General features: G+C 33.1%; 1 protein-coding gene across 8 annotated transcripts in view; it reads left to right on the top strand.

The window, feature by feature from the left end:
* Positions 1-12,253, top strand: part of LOC126776498 (glutamate-gated chloride channel) — a 31,449-nt gene extending 19,196 nt beyond the window's left edge. For 5 of the 8 annotated variants that reach the window (XM_050499068.1, XM_050499067.1, XM_050499069.1 and 2 more), the window contains 7 exons: positions 1,384-1,453; positions 1,702-1,938; positions 3,241-3,375; positions 4,165-4,317; positions 4,777-5,051; positions 5,644-5,828; positions 6,340-12,253. In XM_050499068.1, coding sequence (XP_050355025.1) covers positions 1,384-1,453; positions 1,702-1,938; positions 3,241-3,375; positions 4,165-4,317; positions 4,777-5,051; positions 5,644-5,828; positions 6,340-6,379 — 1,095 coding nt within the window. In that variant the 3' untranslated portion in view covers positions 6,380-12,253. The remainder of the gene's footprint in view (positions 1-1,383; positions 1,454-1,701; positions 1,939-3,240; positions 3,376-4,164; positions 4,318-4,776; positions 5,052-5,643; positions 5,829-6,339) is intronic. The other 3 variants (XM_050499072.1, XM_050499073.1, XM_050499074.1) reach the window with 1 other exon arrangement.
* The last annotated feature ends 10,459 nt before the right edge of the window (positions 12,254-22,712 follow it).

The following is a 22,712-nucleotide window of genomic DNA, read 5'->3' as shown; positions in this document are numbered from 1 at the left end:
CAAATATATTACGGTGCTAATGGATAGTTTAGTATACCTTTTTTATCGTTGGAAAAACGCGTTAGGCGTTTCCCCCATGGGAATAATGGCCCCCTCATTTATGTGGGGCTCACCGGTGTCCAAGGCGCCGAGTGCGCCCTGAATGTTGGAATATTTACTAAAAAATCAGCGGTACCCTTTCCGTTTTAACGAGGAGCGCCACGGGATCGCCTTCGCATGCTACCATGACGCTCTGATACTTTAGTATACCTTATTCCAATCGATGATGAAGTAAAGATAAATAAACCTTTGATTTACTAATAACTCTGCTCTAATAAAAAACAATTATTGATTATTATATCATTATTTATAATAAAGCACTGTTCCACTTAAATACTTAAATGGTAATTTTACTTCTCAAGTTCCGATAACAGCTTCGCTAACGATCAAAACGCCACTTGTTCGCGAATCCATAATGAATAGGTACTGATTAATTATTTAACATCTCGACTAACAATATCAGTTCAATGGGAATGTTGTCTATGGGTTTTACTCATCCTGACTTTGGAATATGATTGTGAAATACAAAAAAATAATAGAATTAGAATTTTTTATTTACGAATACAAAAGCTAACTTCTATAGCATGTTTTATCAATGTACGTAATATGTAGCAAGCTTTCTATGTTACGATAATTCATTTGACTTGCTCTATTGATGTCGATGGATCTCATGTTTTATGTCTTGATGTTATAATAATTTTAATTGAAAAGACCCTTCGACACCAACAAATTTTTCTCTGTAATATTTTTAATTGATTATTCGTTAAATACATGTATTGATCATATTGGCTAATTAATAAACTATGCACCTAAATTCGCTGGCACAAATTATTATACAGTACGATAAACGAGCAAGTTCGTAGACTTGTGCTGTTCCTTAAGTCATAATGACATCAACCTCAAGTTATCGAGGAATGGATATTGTCGCCGTGACACCAAATATTGGCTGAATCTAACACTATAAGTAACGTTACCAAATTTTTGATAATGTTACGGTGAGCAATTTAAATTCTATTCATGTTTCCACGAGAGTTACCTCAGAAAAAACGCTGCATCAATTTTTCTCGTTCATCGGCGACAAATTTAATTCCTGCAGTCCCAAACAGCTTATAGTATTATTCAGACAATAAAGATGCCTATAGATTTATGAGTTTTGAACCAGTTCAATATAGTTTTTTTAGATGAAATCCTTGTGGGATTAATCAATATTTTTTACTACACACAATAATACGTTTTTATTGATTTTATTTAATAGTTCAAAATGGTTTTTGAAATCATCCTTGATTATATCCCAAAGGAATCTTCGTCATGGAACAGTTTTCAAATAATTGGAAATGTTTTCAGGAATACTCGGTTCAATTGACGTTCAGGGAGCAATGGTTAGATGAGAGACTTAAGTTTAACAACTTGGGGGGTAAGTGAAAATATCAAAAACTCATGGCTTTAACTATAAATATTGACTAAAGGGCGATTATTCCTTAGTCGCGGCTTACGATGAAAGATATTTTTTGCATGGATATTTATTTAGCTTTTCTTGTCATTCTTATAAATGTCATTTTCAATTTCATTAAAATCGTCATTTCTTATTTAAAAATCAACATTAATATATATATATATATAAGTTTGATTACATATTTAATTAAATAATTTTCCATGAACCAGGTCGCCTGAAGTATCTCACCCTGACAGAAGCGAACAGAGTATGGATGCCGGATCTCTTCTTCTCCAATGAGAAGGAAGGTCACTTCCACAACATAATCATGCCGAACGTTTACATCCGGATCTTTCCCAATGGGAACGTGCTGTACAGCATCCGAATCTCCCTTACTCTCTCCTGCCCCATGAACCTCAAGCTCTACCCGTTGGATAAACAGACATGCTCCTTGCGAATGGCCAGTTGTGAGTATTCCTCAATTATTTGATCATCACTCTTATATCATGATTCTAATATCACAATCATTGCTAATTAATGTGTCATGTTTAATTAATATGATAGAGATTTCTCTTAGCTATGACCCAACAACCACTATACTGAATCTCTTGCCAGTTATTTTCAGTAGAATCCTTATTCCGAAACGGTAGCAATTTACTTGATTTATAAGTACTATTAAAAGTCAATTTGAGTAAAAATATTTCGATTTGATTGACTACTGTTATCGTATCGCCAACATGATTATTGAGTTTCGGTCTAAAAGATTGATAGAGTTAGCTAGTGTAATTAGAGGCACAAGGGATGTATCAACTTACGTATCCGTGATTAGCAGCGCTGTAAGGTTGTGAGAACTGAATTATAAATCAAATAACAAAATTCTTATTATTCAAGTAAGCATAAAATTAGACTAAATCGTCATGTATAATATTAAATAAAATCTACAACCGATTCGGAATGTAGATTCTATCGAGACGAACCGACAAGAAACTATACAACTTGCGGTACCAGCAATGTGTCCGGATGAGACTCACTTCCATAAATAAATAAAACAAATTATTCTCCTGTAAAATAACGATAGAAAACGTTGGCTCGTAATAAAGCGTTTCCTTATTTTTGGTATCCTTAATTATTAAGTCATTAAAATCCGAATGATTTTAATCATAGTAGTTAGATCGAGGTTGCGATAAAATTGTCGAATTACACATTACATATACAATTAAATACTATTACACCTGCGTTAATGTTTATATTCAGTTACGAAAAAGTTTCATGTCTAACCATGTTAATGTAAACACGAGCCGCCTTGAAATATGAAAAGGTATATTCAGAACATTTGAAGCAATGTTGTCTGTGTTAACAGCGAACTAACGCCCACAGCGTTTCATTTAAGTGTAATTATTTTTCACATTCAGAAAATGTAACCGTTATTTTTAAATAAAACTAAAAATCGAACATTTAAGTTATAAATTAAGGTAGTTTAAAAAAAATTGTTTTTAAATTCGGATTTAGAACTTATTGAAAAATCTCTAATAGGGTTCACGCGGTTCGATTTTCATTGATCAATAATTGTTAAAAATGAATAAATATTGAAAATGTGTCAATAAAAATTGGAAACTTTTACTATTGTTCGTTCAATTAGCCTAAAAGTCTCAATTGAGATACTTGTGTACAACTCTCAGAACCATATCGGCTTATAAATTTTCTTAGATAAACAATTATATACATGAATTTTAAGTCCATGGATAGCAATCGTAAAACTATTTCCTCAGATGGCTGGACGACTGATGATCTAGTGTTCTTGTGGAAGGAGGGAGATCCAGTCCAGGTTGTGAAGAACCTACATCTGCCTCGCTTTACGCTCGAGAAGTTCCTCACTGATTATTGCAACAGCAAGACGAATACTGGTAAAATTGACAATTAGTCCGGGGATGGTAAATAGCGGGGATAAATGTCAGATAGATAGGACGACAGATGTAAATGAAACTTGGCAAAAATTGAAAAATAAATTGTTTAACAAACTGCTATATATATAAATCTACTGTTTTTAAAATTAAAAATTTTTTAAAATTAAAAAAAAAAAAAATCCCTTGCTCACAATTATTAAAATTAAAGTTGCAAGTAAAATATAAATAGTAGATAATTATATGTCTGTTATTTATACCCTGCTTATATATAAAACTTGTGACGTTTTAATCTGAAGACATTTGACGAATTAAAACAACAGACAAACGCGTCAGTTGCTTTGTTGATTCACGCTTTATATTGTTTTCTTTGAAACATAGTGGGCTGGATGTACTGGGCTTCATTCCCATAGTTTTATATCTGATAGAAACGTAATCCGCCATTGTTAAGTAATCATATCAAATTGTGCTACAATTTAAACTTTTTCATTAAACCCTATGTTTAGTATTTTTGGTTCCATTATTTCGAAGGAAATTGTACTTATTAATTAATAATAATTTTGATAAAGGATTTAATTATATATAAATTTTATATAAACAATGAAAAATAAATAAGTATTATAGAAATTATGATCGCGTGGAATATTTTCTTGTTAATTCATAGTTTAACTTTTCCAGCTGTTAAATAAGTCGATAATATCATTAGTTATTTTATTTTTCCCCAAGATCCATTTCAAGTGTTACATGTGTGAAAAAAATAATTTAAAAACAAAATAATGCTTTTACTTTCAGGTGAATACAGTTGCCTCAAAGTAGATCTGTTGTTCAAGAGGGAGTTCAGTTACTACCTAATTCAGATCTATATCCCCTGCTGTATGTTAGTCATAGTGTCCTGGGTGTCGTTCTGGCTGGACCAGGGAGCTGTACCAGCGCGTGTATCTCTAGGTAATTTTTGCTCAAACTTTATATCATTCTTTTATAGTCAATGTGACGTCCTCCTGGCCGAGTGTGACGGCGGCCATTCTTTAGCGAGACTCCCTAGCTCTCAAATTCAAATACTCTCTCTATTCATTAACTCTCATAATCTGACGGGACTAACGGCGCAGGTCCAATAACTTATATGTAAGCGGAACGACAACGACAACGACAACAGGCAACGACACTGACTAACGTAGGAAGGGTGAATGATCGGGGAATTTCCAATGTATTGATATTTTTAATAATTAACTAAGATCGATTGACGCATGCGCGTTATGTCCCGCTTTGCTTAAAGTTGTTAGTAGTTGTCCCGTTACCCTCAAATTAGAGATTGTGAGTGAGTTTTCGTAGTAGCTATTATTCTAATTCTCATTATTATAAATAGAAAAAATGTTCCGCTACTTAACTTTAAAATGTCTACCATAGGAGTAACTACACTCCTCACAATGGCGACGCAATCGTCTGGCATCAACGCTTCCTTGCCCCCCGTCTCATACACCAAAGCTATAGACGTATGGACGGGGGTATGTCTAACGTTCGTGTTCGGAGCGTTGCTAGAGTTCGCTCTAGTGAATTATGCATCTCGCTCCGACATGCATAGAGAGAATATGAAGAAAACGAGACGGGAGATGGAAGCTGCCGCCAGCATGGATGCAGCGTCAGACCTGCTGGACACGGACAGCAATACGACGTTTGCGATGGTGAGCTCGCATTTGATTCAGTTATTATGGGTCTTGAGTAGATCGATTTGATTTTAATAATTTGATGTACGTTATAGGAGACTATTTTGATATGATCGTTTTTTTTTATATCTGATCTTTATAAATCATTATTGTATTGAATATTATCTGGCTCTCTCAGTTTTTAATAAGATTGTTTGGCAATTTTGGCATGGTTAGAGAATTATTTTCTTATTTTGCTTAGTTTAGTAGATTTTAGTGTCATAAACAAGTAAACAGTCTACCAAAAAATCTGTTTAAGTGTTTTCCAAGTTTTATTCTTCTGATTGATTGTCATGTCTTTTTTAGTAATTAATGATTCATAATAATAATTTCGAATTGAACTTAAGATTAAGAACATTTATTCCTAACAAGAAAGTTATATTTGGGCTAGACATAGTTAAATTCATGTCATTTTGTCTTAGTATATTTGATTATAAATGTCGGAATGTTTTTTTAAATATAGCAACTTTAATATATCAAAAGTAAATGAAACCGATTTCGTGGATCAGTTTCTAAAAATTCGTCCAAAATGCAATTTGTCCGTCCTCCCTGACTGGTCTGCAACTAACAGAAACCGCTGATGCGCGGTGGTGTGGTGGACTCCAAGATGCGGCAGTGCGAGATTCACATGACGCCCCCACGGAAGAACTGCTGCCGACTCTGGATGTCCAAGTTCCCGACGCGCTCTAAGCGGATAGATGTTATCTCTAGGATCACCTTCCCGCTTGTCTTCGCGCTCTTCAATCTTGCTTACTGGTAACGCTTATATTTTTTTAATTCCTTACAATCTATTTCCACTTTTTATGAGTGTGTTTGCATTTTTACAACAACTGCTAACTTTGTTTATAAAGTTTAGATACAGAATCTGAAGGAAATAAATATTTTTTTTTAATATGGGTAAAATATTGAAATAAAATATAGGTGAAATATTGGATCCATTGTAGACCAGCAGAAAGCGACAGGGATATAAAAAAACTAATATCTTAGGAGTGTCCAAGCTGATAAACATAAAATCGTAAGCACACACGAATGTCTTTTATTGTAAACATTATTAATTTTTTTTTATTTACTTTAAAAAAAATTAAGTCGCTGCACACATCTGCTGCTCGGTTTTCACAAGGGAAGTTTTTGATTAATTTTTCAATCGCTATCATTTGATAGACGTGGAGCCGATAGGTCCTCCCCCTCCCCCCCCCCCTATAAATAGTAGGATATTTGGGTCGCTCCCTGCCGGTGTACGAGAGGCTACAAGGACGTGTCCATGCAGGTCGACGTACCTATTCCGCGACGAGGACGAGGAGAAGTGATTCTCCGTGTCTACGTCGGGCGGCGTGGAGGGGGCGCGCCTCGCCGCCGCCGTGCTGGCGCCCTACGCGCTGTTCGGGCTCGTCTACTGCGCGTGCCTGCGCCCGCGCCCGCCCCGCGCGCCCCGCCCGCCGCGCGCGCCCCGCACGCGCCACCTCTGACTCGCCGCCTCCTGTGTACCGCTCGAGTCGAGTGTCGTAGACGATCTCTTTCTGTAGTCGTCGTCGTTTTGATATTCGTCGGTCCCAGGTAATGACTGGCCTCATTAGTCGATGAATTGTCGCGGTTAACTACTTAAAGGATCGTTTACGACATGAGACCGTTTAAGTTGACGGAGCATAGAGTCTCAATCCCGTGGCTCCGGGGCCGTCGAGCGGTGGCGCTAATTTTGCCGGTGCGCTTGCGCAGTCCGCTTCTTTTGGCTCCGTACTTCCTTCTAGGTCATGAAGGCTTTCACCGGTATCGAGAATGGAAACAACACAGAGTGATCATTGACATCATCATCACATAGTCTACTTACACATTTCGACCTCGAATTGATTAATTAGAGGTTCTGAAAGGTACATACACATATACGATACATCATTTCATAGAAGCATTGGTAGAGCATAATCGACTTGCCAAATTAATTCTCAAATTTAGACGAACATTTGGAATGAAATAAATTACTGGAAGAAATAAATTTTAGAACAACATCTAGTATAATCTAGGACAACATCTAGCCTATAACCTAGACTCTACGGATTCATAGATCACATCGTTGAAACATATTATCGCGTCAGTTCTAGCAACGTTCTGAAATTTGGCATTTTAAATGTATGTATATTTATCGTTCATATTCAATCTTCTATTACGTATTCATTCATTACATTCATCACTATCGCTCAATTCCGTTCTATTTGACAGTTCTCAATTGAATAATTTGCCAATGCCTATCATGTATCTGCCTTCAGAAGTTTTATAACAATATTAATTTAACTATTATATGACAAACACTTTTGCTTCCAAACTTACTTCTTCAATCTCTACATTCAATACATTTAAATTTAAATGAAAAATTAGCCAAAAAGACCAAGAACAGAAAAACCAAGTACTCAAAAAGACGAGCTATCTATGTCACAAGACGCAGCCTTACAAGCGCGTAGATTAATTACATCATTTAGTTTAAGGAATCGCCTTCATGATATTTTTTTTATTTCAAACATTGTAAAAAAATAACATTCTTTCATAATTATAAAAATTTTGGATAATTTTATTCTACTACGGTTTCATGTATAAATGATGGGCTACTTACTGATAGAAAAATACGATAGCTAACTTCGTGCAACGTAATGTTTAATTGTCACTGGTATTAATGAACTACGCACATTAATAATATGTCTGAACGGTTAGCGTGTGAATTTAAACAAATAAATTAAGGAGAATTCGACTAGTTGCGGATAAGTACAGTTATCCTTATAATAAATATATATTGCTATTGTTCAATTGATCTTAAAATTATTTTCACCATATATTTTAATAATTCTTGATTTGAACTTGAGGTTATTTTTTTTTTGTCTGTCATTACACGCCAAATATTCTGCCAATCACTTTTCGTACACAAAAATATATTTATTTAAATATAAATTTTACTTATTCGCAACCATTGTTACTGTGAGGATGACTTATGTCATATAATATATACGGGTCTAGATATGTCAGACTGCATACAAGCGGTCCATAGCATAGAAGCTTCAGATTATATGGACATCATTTTAGTATTAAATTGAATTGTGCTAAAATGAACCATAAGCCTTTTATAATAAGGATCACTTGATATGTAACAGAATCGATTTGGAATTATGAATAGATTTAGGTATGAATGACTTAGTTTTAATAATAGTTAAATATATTGTAGAAGATATTATGTGAACTCGACCTTTAGGTTATGGAATAGAGTTCATAATCTCTTAGCATATATAGTGTCCTTAGTCCGTAATCTTCACAGTAATTGTAGATCCTAGTTATTATATAGGTGTCATTATGTCTTATGTTTTAAGAGAAATGCATAACCTTAAAATGATCATATAACGTAGTCGTAGGTAATGAATGCGTAATATGGTACATTTTTCAGCACATATTACATAAAAAATCGTGTTGCCATGTTTTACCTTTGAAATAACTTGTAATCCACGGAATATCTACAGGGTAACAATGAATCATAGAGATTTTAAAATAAGATACATTTAAAATAAACGAACAACACCAGTTAGTAATGAGATTTGATAAGATTTCTTCGAAAAGTTAAATTTTTACGATTGTTATTATGAATATGTTTTTTTTTTTTTTTGAATATTTAGAATAATGTGCTGAAAAAATTACCGTACGTGTACTGTGAAAGTAGGTGATGAAAATGTATATACAGCCTACTCCACACCTGTGTCGCTCACTGTACAGTAAACTATACTATAATGCTATATTACTAAGAACTATCTATGTATCTATGTTCACTTCTCACTATTCGTCACACTGTAAATATTAAATATATTTATAGTACATCACAGCATGTGGGTTTTATATAATATTACCTTTATATTTTAGGATATATCGTAATTGCTTTTAAAATCAATTCGAGAATTACTGAGTATATATTTTATATTATTATTATATGTTTAATTCGATTTCTTTGATCTTAGGGCTCTCCAGGTCGTCTGGGTAGGTACCGCCCACTTATTACATATTTAAAGGTCGAACAGTATGTTTGTGTTTCTGTTTGAAGGGTGAGTGAGGCAGTGTATATACAGGGATTATATCGTATTCGTAGTTACATCGCGATATAAATGGTTGATATTTCTACAGCGCCAACGTCCGTGACCATTTACCAATTGTAGTGAAACTGAAATAACTAACTATGATCAATTTTCATTATATTTAAATAAAAATCCTAGTGTATATATGATATCAAATATTACTTGTTCAATTTAAAAAGTTATTTGCAAAAATCATGAACAAGTATTAGAAATAAATCAATTTTGTAATTCTTAATTTACTATCAAACATCTTTTACCTCCGTATTGGGGCGGAGTAGAATACATTCCCCAATCCCATGTCGGGATACCAGGGTGTCGTAGGAGGCGACAGAACTCGACAGGTGGTAGGGCCACGGGGCCCGTCTGGCGAAATACCACCCTCCTGTTAAAGTCTGTTCGGATTTTGCTCAATCTGTCTGCGTCTATCGTGGACTCTTAAACGATAGACTCAGCTGACTTGAACTAAAATTCGACTGATGACAGGAGTGCCAGCACATGGTCTGGTTTTATCAAGCGGGTGGTGAGTGACGAGTATTTAGCTTACTTTTTTAAGATTTTAATCTTTTCCTTCTTCACATTTAATTTTTTTTTCTTTTCTTTTTTTTTCTTTATCTTTTTCTTTTTCTCTTTCTTTTTCCTTTTATCTTTTTAATTTACCATTATTCATATCATCTTCATTCGATTTTTTTGTAACAACTTTCTTTTAATTGTTTATTATAACTAATTTGAAAATCTTTCTGAAGTATTCGAATAACTCGCCGATCAATAATGGAAAGGAAATTTCGCTGATATTGATAAATGGATAGTTTATGGTTTAGAATAAGTTAGTATAAGGTGTGTATATATTATTTTTTACAAACGAGATTAAATTTGGTCGAACCTTAAAATTACCAATAATTAAAAATGATTCATGTTGACAAAGGAAGTTGTTTAGTTAAAATAGATTTTGCGCCGAAAATCTACGGAATCACGTCTATGAATCTTACATTATTCAATATTTAATATATAACAGTGGGAACGCACAAACTTAATTATATTTCTAGAGATATATTGTAAAACCAATTATATATTTGTTTATTGTTTGTACATTGAATAATTTTAATTTTGTTCTCTCTCTAAGCTCCGGTTCACTAGTTCAAACCTAGTGAACGGATTCCCCGCAAAGTGGTTGCAGCGACGATGAAACTGACAGGTCCGCGTATGTTAGGTCTTCGACTCACAATATATCTATAGACAATATTCATTTTAAACATTGTTTATTGATTTACGATTCTTGTTAATTTCTCTAAATTTGTCGTCAGCTGGTTCCCAAAAGTTAAGTGTAAATAATTTTTTTTTTTTGTTTTTTACTTTGTTATGACTTTGTGTGCGACACTATCTTGCGCTTGAGTCGTAACCACACATGGGAACCAGGTGAATGATACTTTTAGATTATTTGATTATTTTTTAGTTTATTATTGGACAGTAATTACTTATAATTTCTTGTCCGTTTTTATTTTATATTGAGATTCATAGCAGTGATAATGTTTAACTGAATCGCTTTCGATCTCGACATGGGTAATTTTTAATGGGTGTATGCGGACGCCTTACTCGCAACACTCCGATAAAAAATTACATTATAATTTTTTATTGGATATATACAATACTTATTAGGAAACATTAATGATATGTTAAATAGAAAAGTGTAAAAGCTATTGGAAATTATTTGATATAATCAATTTATAGCGGGCTATGAAAACTGTTCACAATGCCTGTCAACAGGTTCTGCATTTATAAATAATCCTAAGACCCAAATTAAGATGTATAGTATTTGCATAGCCCTGTATTGTTGTGGATGTGTAGCGGCCCCTTATTTAATAAATACATTTGATTGACTTGATGGTAACATTATATACACTTTTTTATGACATATTATTAAGCCGTTTATTGACTTCACCTTAACAAAGATCGCACGCGTTGAAATAGCGTGTTCGTACTTCGTGTGTTACTGTACACTAATGCGAGTTAGTCTTTGCAACAGTTTACGTATTAAATACACCCTAAATTAATTAAAAAAGCACTTATTTAACGCGTAAAATAAAAGGAAATATATGTAATATGAAAATAAAACAATCATGTTGTGATGCATTATATATTTAAGTACGATACCAATGTATTATATCACTATTGCTGTGTTCCGTTATAATAGTAATAAATAATTATATTAAGACACGGTTATAAAATTTCGGAAGCCATTTTGTTTTTGTTTTCTATGTATCTTGCTCATTTCACTCTTTCCGTCCCTTTATTTCTACATTATTTGTTAGATTGTTTATTGAGGGGCAAATGTTTAAAACTAAAAAAACGTTTATGTTTTATAATTATAATTTCATTGTTGACAAATATATGTTGTCAAATAATAAGGTTGCAAGTATGAAGTTAATTTATAAAATATAATAATATAAAGTTTTAATAATACACTTAATGAAATCGGTGTCTAAATGTTATTAATTAAATATCACATCAAGTTTAATAGATATAATAGTTAATTTTGAGTGCAATATTAACGTTAAAATGGCGAAGTTAAGAAGTAGCCCATTATAGTCAAATCCTGTAGTTGAATGTGCGATATATATTTATTAAGATATGTTTGAGTTTGATATTCTCGGGCTGTGATGAATAGTTAAAAAAATTCAACATTTTATTTCAAAATCATTATAATGACACTGGCAACAAAATAATTTAAGCTTCCGGATACATAGTCTGGTCACATTAATCTGAAAAAAAAAAATCAATTAGGTCAATTAATCACTTTTAAAAACATCGTCAACATATCGATGAATTCATTATATTTAATATCGATAAAACAACACTATACACAAATTGTAATCGAAATGAATCTAGAAAATTCTATAAACATCTATGTAATATTTTTTTTTATTCATAGGGAAGGGAATTGCATAATTTTTTTATGTAATGTTGCCGTTGTAACTTTCTACCGGAGTTTAATAATGCAAGCGACATCATTGTATTAATTTAATTAATTTTAAAGGAATGTTGTAACGAGAATGATGCGGAATGGACTTTATTAAAATTATACCCATCTTTGATCGTGTTTTATTTCTACCTTTACAAATTATCTGTAATTATCTATATAATTATGTATTTACAAAACAAAAGTAGTATATGTAGTATATCAGTTGTCTGGTTTCCATAGTACACGCTCTGCTTAGTTTGGAATCAGATGGCCGTGTGTGAATAATGTCCCAGGATATTTATTTATTATTTATTTCTAACTTTGAATTTTTATAATATATAAAATTATTACTATTTTTAATGAGTTTCAAGGACTGACTTATAATTACTGCACCGATACAGATAGTTTAACGCTAACAATAAAGTTTACATAAACGATAAGTGTTACTAAGCTGTACTGAAAACTGAATTGTTGAAATTGTTGTTTGTTGAATATAAATTTATAATAAAAAAAAATAGAGTAGATTAAATTTGTTACAACGCTAATATTTAATGTAAGATTATAAATTTAGGTATACTTATTTTTATATATATTTATATTTACACTCATTATATATAATAAAACTCAATACAAGTATCAAGGAAAAAAAAATAAGTCCATGGCCAACAGAATCGATTATGGAAAAAACATAACATAATATAATATCCTGTATAAACATAATTTTATAGATAAATGTCTGTCCTGGGTGAGAATCGAATCCACAACCTTCGGCGTGAAAGGCAAGTGTCTATCAACCATGCCAACTGGTTCGTCACGTATGTCCCTACAGAAGCGCCTCAACCGTATGGTGTCGGGGAAACGAGTCAGCGTTGGCATCAGGCAGGCGATCAGCCTTAAATCTGCCAGATATTTTTTTATGTAGCTTACACACTGCACTGGCCCCCAAATACGTACGACTACGACGACTTGAAAATAATGAATTCAAGCTACAGCTGTCATTCGTAAAGGAGATTTTGCACAAACACATTTGCATTCTGTGGTCCCTTACTCTCTTAGCTCGACGAGAAAGATCAGGTCAATGTAAGAAGGTGAACTCATTATACATAGTACTGCTGCTGAGACAACTAGACACTAGATCAAGGAGGAAGTTAAAGATACGCAGTGCTATTCTGTAAGAACTCATCCGTGAAATGTTTACAACCGACTTATGGTGATACTATTTCGTATTATGGTCTATGTCAATCTCTGAAATTTCACGACCGATTTCTGCGGCGTCTCGAGCTTGTGCTTACATATGCCTTAAAGAACTTAATTATAAAATATGTCAGTAATCAGTAATCAGTAACAGCCTGTAAATGTCCCACTGCTGGGCTAAGGCCTCCTCTCCCTTTTGAGGAGAAGGTTTGGAGCTTATTTCACCACGCTGCTCCAATGCGGGTTGGTGGAATACATATGTGGCAGAATTTCGATGAAATTAGACACATGCAGGTTTCCTCACGATGTTTTCCTTCACCGAAAAGCACGAGATGAATTATAAACAGAATAATAATAATATGACGACGCCGAAATTCTTTCATATAAAAATCAACTTACCGAAAGATGAAAATCGGTTCAAATATTCACTGCAATTGATCGTCGAGGTTGATAGTGATCTCATCGTCTCTGGACCTCTTGCCCCATCCAGATGAGAATGTCAGCTGTCCTTCTGATACTGCAAACAGATTAGCAACAACGAAGAGCAGGCACAGCGCTGCACGCTTAATAAAACGCCTTAAGTCAACCATTGCTTCTAACAGATGAGCTCAGAATGATCCATTAACAACAAAACACCCTTCTTATATATCTATATACAATTGTCTATTTTCTTTTTAAAAGTTTTATAATACAAGCAATTTTACTCTACATGGTAATGGCAATAAGAGTCAGTGTGCCTCATTGCGGAAAATATCTTGGGTTGACTGTTTTTAATTTCAGCGTAAAAGTCGAATGAAGTCGTACTTGTTGGGGATAATTAATTATCTTTTATATCTGTACATTACTTGCAATAATAATATTAAAAGGATCGCTTCTTGTTTGTTTACTGATTCACCTGAACCTGGAGTCCCAGATGAGCGTTATGACTATTATTTTTGTTTCAATAATTATAGATTTCGATTCCTAAATTATTACTTTTAACAAATGATTTGCTGTTTTCTCTCACTATCTCCAGATCTATGTTATTAAGTAGTTCATATATCTATAAACTAATAATAATGGGGTGTAAAAATAGGGAAGAGCTCCAATTAGTTCTTCCTCACTTTTATTAAAAAGCCGAGATGGTCCAGTGGTAAGAACGCGTGAATCTTAATCGATGATCGTGGGTTCAAACCCAAGCAAGCACCACTGAATTTTCATGTGCCTAATTTGTTATTATCATTCATCTCGTGCTTGAAACCTGCATGTGTCGAATTTCACTGAAATTCTGCCACATGTGTATTCTACCAACCCGAATTGGGGCAGCGTGGTGGAACAAGCTCCAAACCTTCTTCACAAAAAGGGAGAGGAGGCCTTATCCCAGCAGTGGGACATTCACAGGCTGTTACTGTACTGTACTGTACGCTTTTATTAACAGCAACAACGGAATTTGTTAAGATTAGTTTCTGACTACTCTTCATTACACTTCTATAAGTACTTACATTACATGGCTTGTCACTTTTGCTTTCTATGCTTAGATGTAGCTAGGTAGCTGAAGAACGAACACGGGTCCATCAAGAAAAGCCGGTGCCCTATCTAGAAATGATAAATCTAAATTATCGATCATTTATGTATAATTTTCTTAAAATACCTAAGCGAAACTTATTAAGAATATCCTTTTTTGTTCTTTCCGAAATAAAAATGGATTATATTTTGGATTGATATAAAATCTGGCTTTACATCAAACTTAAAACAGAATTGAAGTTGATATGACCCACTTATATATCCTTTTTTAATTTATAATTATAAATATTATCATAAGAACATTATTTCACTTTTTACAAATATTATTTTAAAGCATGATATATTCTCCAATAATTGAGAGCAGGTACATACATACGAGTGGGATACAGCTTAAACCATGAAGTATGTTTTACTTACTAAATATTAATATTTATGTACAGCTATGAGATTCATTATTATAAATGATTTGGTGAAGAACTTCGATTCGTAGAGACGCACTTAAAAAAAATATTTCAGAAAAAATCTAATTCAGCTTGTAAATTTTGGTCTTAACACCTTACTAACATACCACAAGGGTGACTAAGCCAGTGTAAATACAGGCACAAAGGACTTAACATCTTAGTTCCTGTTGGTGGCGCATTGGCATGTCTATGGGTGGTGGTGACCACTTACCATCATTTGGCCCATTTTTCCATCCGTCTAATTAGTTTACATAAAAACAATCTTATCATTAGATGTCGTATGAATGACAATGTTGTTTTGTTTTTTAATGACAATGTGACACCCCAATGTACATAAAAGTAATGGACATAGTAATCTAAGCTTTTAAGATAACGAAATATATAAAAAACATTCAACTGACCGGATTAAGCCATTACCGAATATGTCCTAATGCAAAAAGACTTGATTCATGTATATATGTAGGTCGGGAACCTAAATAAAAAAAAAGTTAACACGTAAATATATAGCGCTATGATAGAGTCATTTGATTATTAAAAACCAAAGAGGCCATACATAACAATTCATTTTCTTCTCATAATTGACTGAACAAATTAAAATTCGAAGGGCTTCGCTCTCGTCTCTGAAGTATAAAAGGACAATCTTCGGACACTAGAGCATCACAAGCAGCTGATCTTCCAACGACTTCGTTTGCAACAAAGTTCCAAGCAACATACACAATGCACAAGGTTTTGTTTTACGTGTTCCTTGTAGCGTGCTTCTGTGTTGCGACCCAGGCGCAGTTAACTTTCACTTCCAGCTGGGGGGGTAAAAGATCCACGGGACCTATGATGTGCAGAAGCGATGAGGCTGTCGCTGCCATATTCAGAATGATTCAGGTATATTTTTTTGTATGTCATATAACTTATTAAGGTACTGTGTACAATAATTTTTATAATATATAAAATTAAAATAAAAAAACAAAATATACATTACAAATTTATATTATACTGTTCACAACTCAATCTAAAATGTTTTATTAATATTAACAGATTAAAATATAAATAATAATAATTTTAAAATATATTACAATATACTTATGTATTTAAAATAAAATAGTTGTTTTTTTAAATCAAACTAAAATTTACATAAGACACTACAATGTTTTAAAGTTTCGGATAAGAAAAAAGTTTGTTTTTTTTTTTCAGAACGAAGCCGAAAGATTGATCCTCTGCCAAAAACCTTGATGTTTTAAAAATGAATAAGATTTAAATATGACTACGGCATTCATTATTGTTTTAATATGGACAAATATTATTTCATGTAACGCATTTATTCAAATTGTTATTGGGTCAATAAAAATCTATTATACAAATAAATATTTTTAAGAAATATAATCGTTTTATATTTATCCCTAATTATGAAATAAGATAAAATATGATATACCTACTTATATTAAAACTCTTTCTTTAAAGTTATATAAAAATAATCTGCTAAAGGAACTAATTTTAATGGTAAGACCAATACTACGTTTTTTTTAAATCTAAATGTCATTTACACCGTATCACTATTTAGTGCATTTTATGATAGTTTTATTTAAAAATATTATTTATTTTGTTTTTTCAAAACACATTTAATCACATTCAATTAAATGCCTAAAGTACTCGCTTGAATTTAGTCATTAATTTACTTTATGAAGTTTTTTTTTATATTATCTTTGTTTTAAAATTTTTAAATATACTTAGGCTCTTGATAATGCACGCTTGCCTTTTTGTTTAAATAAATTATATTTGTTTAAATATAATTTTTGTTACATTTAGACTACTAAAATTTCCTGAACTTATATGGCGCATATTATGAGTTGTGGTGGACCGTGTTACAAACAATACGTCAGCTCTATGTATCTAGATGATATATATAATGTTTCATATGGAAAATAGATGTCTTATTGTAAATAATAACTAAGGAAGTAAGTTGTTGATTTAATCAATGTGTATGACGTATAGAAACTTCGAAAACTAATCAGCAGCATATTCACAGGATGGGTACGTCTAAGTTAGTCGTCTGGAGGTAGGACTTTGTGCAAGCTCGTTTGGGTAGGTACCACCCACTCATCAGATATTCTACCGCAAAACAGCAGTACTTGGTATTGTTGTATTCCGGTTTGAAAATTGAGTGAGCAAGTGTAATTACATGCACAAGGAATATAACTTAATTCCCAAGGTTGGTGGCGCATTGACGATGTAAGCGATGGTTAACATTTCTTACAATGGCAATGTCTATGGGCGTTGGTGACCACTTACCATCAGGTGGCCCATATGCGGGTCCGCCTACCTATACTATATAAAAAAAAATTAATTAGAAGGTAAAACCTTGAAGTTGTTTATGTTTTTATTCATTCATATTTTCATTCATTCATTCGATATAGCGTGTATCTTCGGGAGTTAGGCGTATATTCTGCCAATGTTATAATTGGGAAAAAACTGATGAGTACATAATTTTAAATTTAGATTTGATGACCAAATTATTTAAAATATATATATAACGTAACAAATCATAAATAAAATATTATATAAATTAATTGTTTAAAGTAAAAATTGCAGCCTGTAAATGTCCCTCTGCTGGGTTAAAGCGTTTACGTGACAAATTTGTGGCCTGCACATGTAGGTTTCCTGACGATGTGTTTCGTCATCGCCGAGCATGACATATTACAAAAACACAAATTAAGCTTCCGCACTTGCATTTTTCGGTTAAGATTCAAGTATTCTAATCACTGGGCCATCTTCTATTAACTTCTTTATTATTTAAATATAAAAAATAACCCGAATAAATAATAAAGAAGAAGCCGAGATGGCCTAGTGATTAGAACGCGTGAATCTTAACCGATGATCGTGAGTTCAAACCCGGGCAAGCACCACTGAAATTTCATGTGCTTAGTTTGTGTTTATAATTCATCTCGTACTTAACGGTGAAGGAAAACATCGTGAGGAAACCTGCATGTGTCTGATTTCATTGAAATTCTGCAACATGTGTATTCTACCAACGCGCATTAGAGCAGCGTGGTGGAATAAGCTCCAAACCTTCTCCTCAAAAGGGAGAGGAGGCCTTAACCTAGCAGTGGGACATTAACAGGCTGTTACTAGTAAAGAAATAACAATGCTTATCATTTTAGTAACACTACTTGTCGTAGCTTCAGCAGCGGAAATAATATATATATATATATGTCGCATATTATTAATAAATACGGTCGCTTTAATGTCATGGTTATTTCTGATCCTTTTGAAGTAGCACTGGAACGCAAGGGTCACGTCGTGCTGCTTTACAAAGACTGGGAGCGTAAAGGTCGGCATAGGATGATCTCCGATCTTGATTCATCTGCCGCAGCGAGCATAAGTCTCCTGGGAACTGCTCCGCGATCCGTTGCTATTAATCATCGCGTGATATAATTAGTTAATCTTGATCAATGGTCAACATAGTGTTAAAACCATGTCCCTGTGGTATATACGGAAGTATCTTTTCAGAAAAAATGTTATTTTAAAATAATTAAAACAAACACAAAATGCTACTTTGTGTTTCACTATATTTATTCAAATAATTATGTCATCAATTCCAACTTTGAAATATTAAAATGATCAAGTTTTTTACCTTCTTAGTGATTTGTCGTATTCTTGACAATGAAGTTTTATAAAACCTCAATTAGCATTAGCTACGATTTTTATACGATCGTATAATGATTTTAAAATCTATGGAAATACGAGACATGTGCATAGAACTGACGCTTTATTTGTAAAACGTACTATAGCAATTTATGGGTAGCTACTATAATCTTAGAAGTTTATAATTTAAGTATAATTTATTTTTCGTATATATATAAAATGGCATAATTAAGTAAAGTATGTATATTTAATAGAACATAAAGAAGAAAAATTGTTTGATCGATGAATCGGTAATAAATAAAAGGTAAATTAAAAATCTTTAAAGAAAAACAAACAGATTTTTTTTTTATAGAATAGGAAGGTGGACGAGCATATGGGCCACCTGATGGTAAGTGGTCACCAAACGCCCTTAGACATTGGCATTGCAAGAAATGTCAACCATCGCTTACAGCCAATGCGCCACCAACCTTGGGAACTAAGATTTTATGTCCCTTGTGCCTGTAATTACACTGGCTCACTCACCCTTCAAACCGGAACACAACAATATTAAGTATCGCTGTTTTGCGGTAGAATATCTGATGAGTGGGTGGTACCCAGACGAGCTTGCACAAAGCCCTACCACCAGTAACGTATAAGTAAAATGCTCTAAAAATGATTTTTGAGCATAATCTATTTATTGAAAGAAAAAGTAAAACGTATAATGAGCCTCTTCGTAAGTTATAAATATTCGAATTATCAAGAACAAAATATATTTGAGTAATTTTTTTTAAAGTAAATATTCTTCATAAAATAGTAAATAAGCACAGGATGTATTCATTTAATTGAATATGGTTAATATATATTTAATTACATTCAAAACCAGTTGCTAAATTAAAAAAATATATGTTAAGGAACGGTTGTGTGCTAAAGGTTGTTATACAATCAATGAATTTGTGATATGAAGAATGATAGCACATCTTGACCACGATTGCTTCCTAGCTTTAAAAAAAAACAGCCAAGAAGGACATTTTAATCCTGCTTTAGCAACAAACTTTCGAACTCATAAAATTTTTGATGTGCTTCTTTCCACTTATCAGCTTTCGTTCGATTTCGCTTTCATATATTAATAGATAATTGAGTACCAATTAATCTATTAATATCTATTAAGGTTATTTTTTTTTGGCTGGCACCGACTCCAAAAATAACTGTTTATAAATATTAAATAGAGATATAAGTGTAAAAAATGTTGTTGGTTGTCCTTAAAGGCTCTTGCTTTGAAGTAATTAAAATATAATTTTTTAATTTTTGTTTGTACATATGGGTATATATATATAAATATTTATTTTTTAAGTTTATTAATCCTTATTTATTAGTAGTTTTTTATTTCTTCTTTAACAATAGATATTATTAATGTATTATAATTATCATGACGGCTCCTTATTACATAGAAAAAAAACGGCTGAGTATTTTCACCGGTTCTTCTCAGGGCTGGGTGTTTCGTTTCCGTACCGGTGGTTATTTCTAATTTGACAATAAATAAGTATGTATAATGCTATGTATGTATTTGCTATAATGTTGAATAAAGTATTTTAATTTTGAAATAAAAAAAATTAACTGCATTTTTTTTAAAAGAACTATCAGAGAATAAAGTGGAAATAACAATTTTTTTATAATGTTTCCAGATAGATATATATAAAGGACAAAGGGTACCTTACACTTTGGCCTTCCGGCATCTCCTTATTTTTTATAATTAGGGATAAATATAAAATGATAATATTTCTTAAAAATATTTATTTGTATAATAGATTTTCATTGATCCAATAACAATAACAATTTGAATAAATGCGTTACATGAAATAATATTTGTCCATATTAAAACAATACATGCCGTAGTTTTATATAAATCTTATTCATTTTTAAAATTTTAAGATTTTTGGCAGAGGATCAATCTTTCGGCTTCGTTCTGGAAAAAAATTTTTTTTTTATGAAACTATAACATTATAATATCGTTTAGTAAAACTTAGTTTATATAAAAAAAAACAATTATATTAATTGTATTAATTAATTGTAATATTAGTCAATTTATTATTATTTCTATTTTAATCTGTTAATATTAATAAAACATTAAGTTGTGGACAGTATAATAATAATAAGGTATATGATATGAAAGAAAAAAAATGTACCTGGATCATTCTGAATATGGCAGCGACAGCCTCATCGCTTCTGCACGTCATAGGTCCTGTGGATCTTTTACCCCCCCAGCTGGAAGTGAAAGTTAACTGCGCCTGTGTCGCAACACATAAGCACGCTACAAGGAACACGTAAAACAAAACTTTGTGCATTGTGTATGTGGCTTAGAATTTTGTTGCAAACGAAGTCGTTGGAAGACTAGATGCTTGTGATGCTCCAGTGTCCGAAGATCCTTTTATATCACAGAGACGAGAGCGAATCCCTACAACTTTTAATTTGTTCAATCAATTATAAGAAGAAAATGAATTGCTACTTGTTTTGTATACAATATATGCTATTACTATATACATGTACTTAAGTAAAGGAACAGAGCAGAGCTCGTAACTTTTAACCCTTTTCGTAGCACATTTGTAATACTGCCTATTATTTTAATTGTTGCCACTAAAAATAGTATTCATGAAAACCCTCTAGCTTTTAATTAGTCCTGAATTTTCAACTCGGGCTTACAGGATTTGTAACCTTGTATATATATACAGCCACCTTTATTCACGCAGTGGAAATTGCCGTTGAGAGGTTAGCAGGCCAGAACGGGTTATGTGGGAACCCTGTGATGGCCTTCCAAATAAATCGGAAAGGCTACAGGATCGTATCGATATAACGCGTCCTCGGCTCCTCCCGTGCTGTGCTTCGCTCGTGGCTAGGCGGAGCTCTCCTCACAAAGCAAAAATGATCTTGCTGATTGCCCTCCACACATCTCACTAGTGCGTACGGTAGCATGAGACCATCCCCACTCCCTTCCACCTATATATATTCACACCTTCCATATATATATATAATATAATATTTCTATTTTAATATTATATATATATATATTATATATTATATATATATATATATATAGTAGTTATATAAACACATAACTTTACTAATGAAAGTCCAAGGACTTGTGGATGTTTTGGTATCAATGTCGGTGGTTGCAACTCTCAACTTTATACATGGTGTGTATATACCTCGACTAATAAAGAAACATATTTTTGACCATTTAATATAAAATATATAATGAAAAACGTATATAAAACTTTTATATTAGGTGATTTTAATATGAATTATTTTTAATGGCCACATATGTATATCATCCATATCAGACGCCTTGAAGTGAGTACTGCCTTCTTGGTCTACTGGCTAACTCATCCTGGGTTCTGGAGTCTGGAAATTGGCTGTGTGTAAACTCCAGTACCTTGGAAAGCACGTAAAGCAAGGAAATTATCTAATCATAAATAAAATGGAGACAAACGATTTTTGATTGAAATCTTTAATATCTGTGTAATTTTCAAAGTTGTCACAGGAATGTCAGGGCTCTAGCCCAGCAGGCCCTGACCACCCGATGATAGGAGGACCTGGGGTCCCCCAAGGCCTGGCGACAGTGGAGGCGGTAAGTTCCCTTGAGTCGCTGGGTCAAAAAGAAACGGGCACGCTCTCGTTCAGGCTGACGCAGGTGCTTACGGCTGCTTCGGTAAGTACCTGCACGAAATAGCGTGGCGGGAGGTGTCACCCTCCTGCGACAAGTGTGGTGCGCCATTCGACACGGCGCATCACACCCTGACCCTGTGCTGCGTGGGGGCCTCAGAGG

This window comes from Nymphalis io, chromosome 20 (genome assembly GCF_905147045.1).
Source record: "Nymphalis io chromosome 20, ilAglIoxx1.1, whole genome shotgun sequence".
NCBI lineage: Eukaryota > Metazoa > Arthropoda > Insecta > Lepidoptera > Nymphalidae > Nymphalis > Nymphalis io.
Note: the sequence above shows the minus strand (reverse complement) of the source record. Positions and strands in the feature narration are given on the sequence as shown.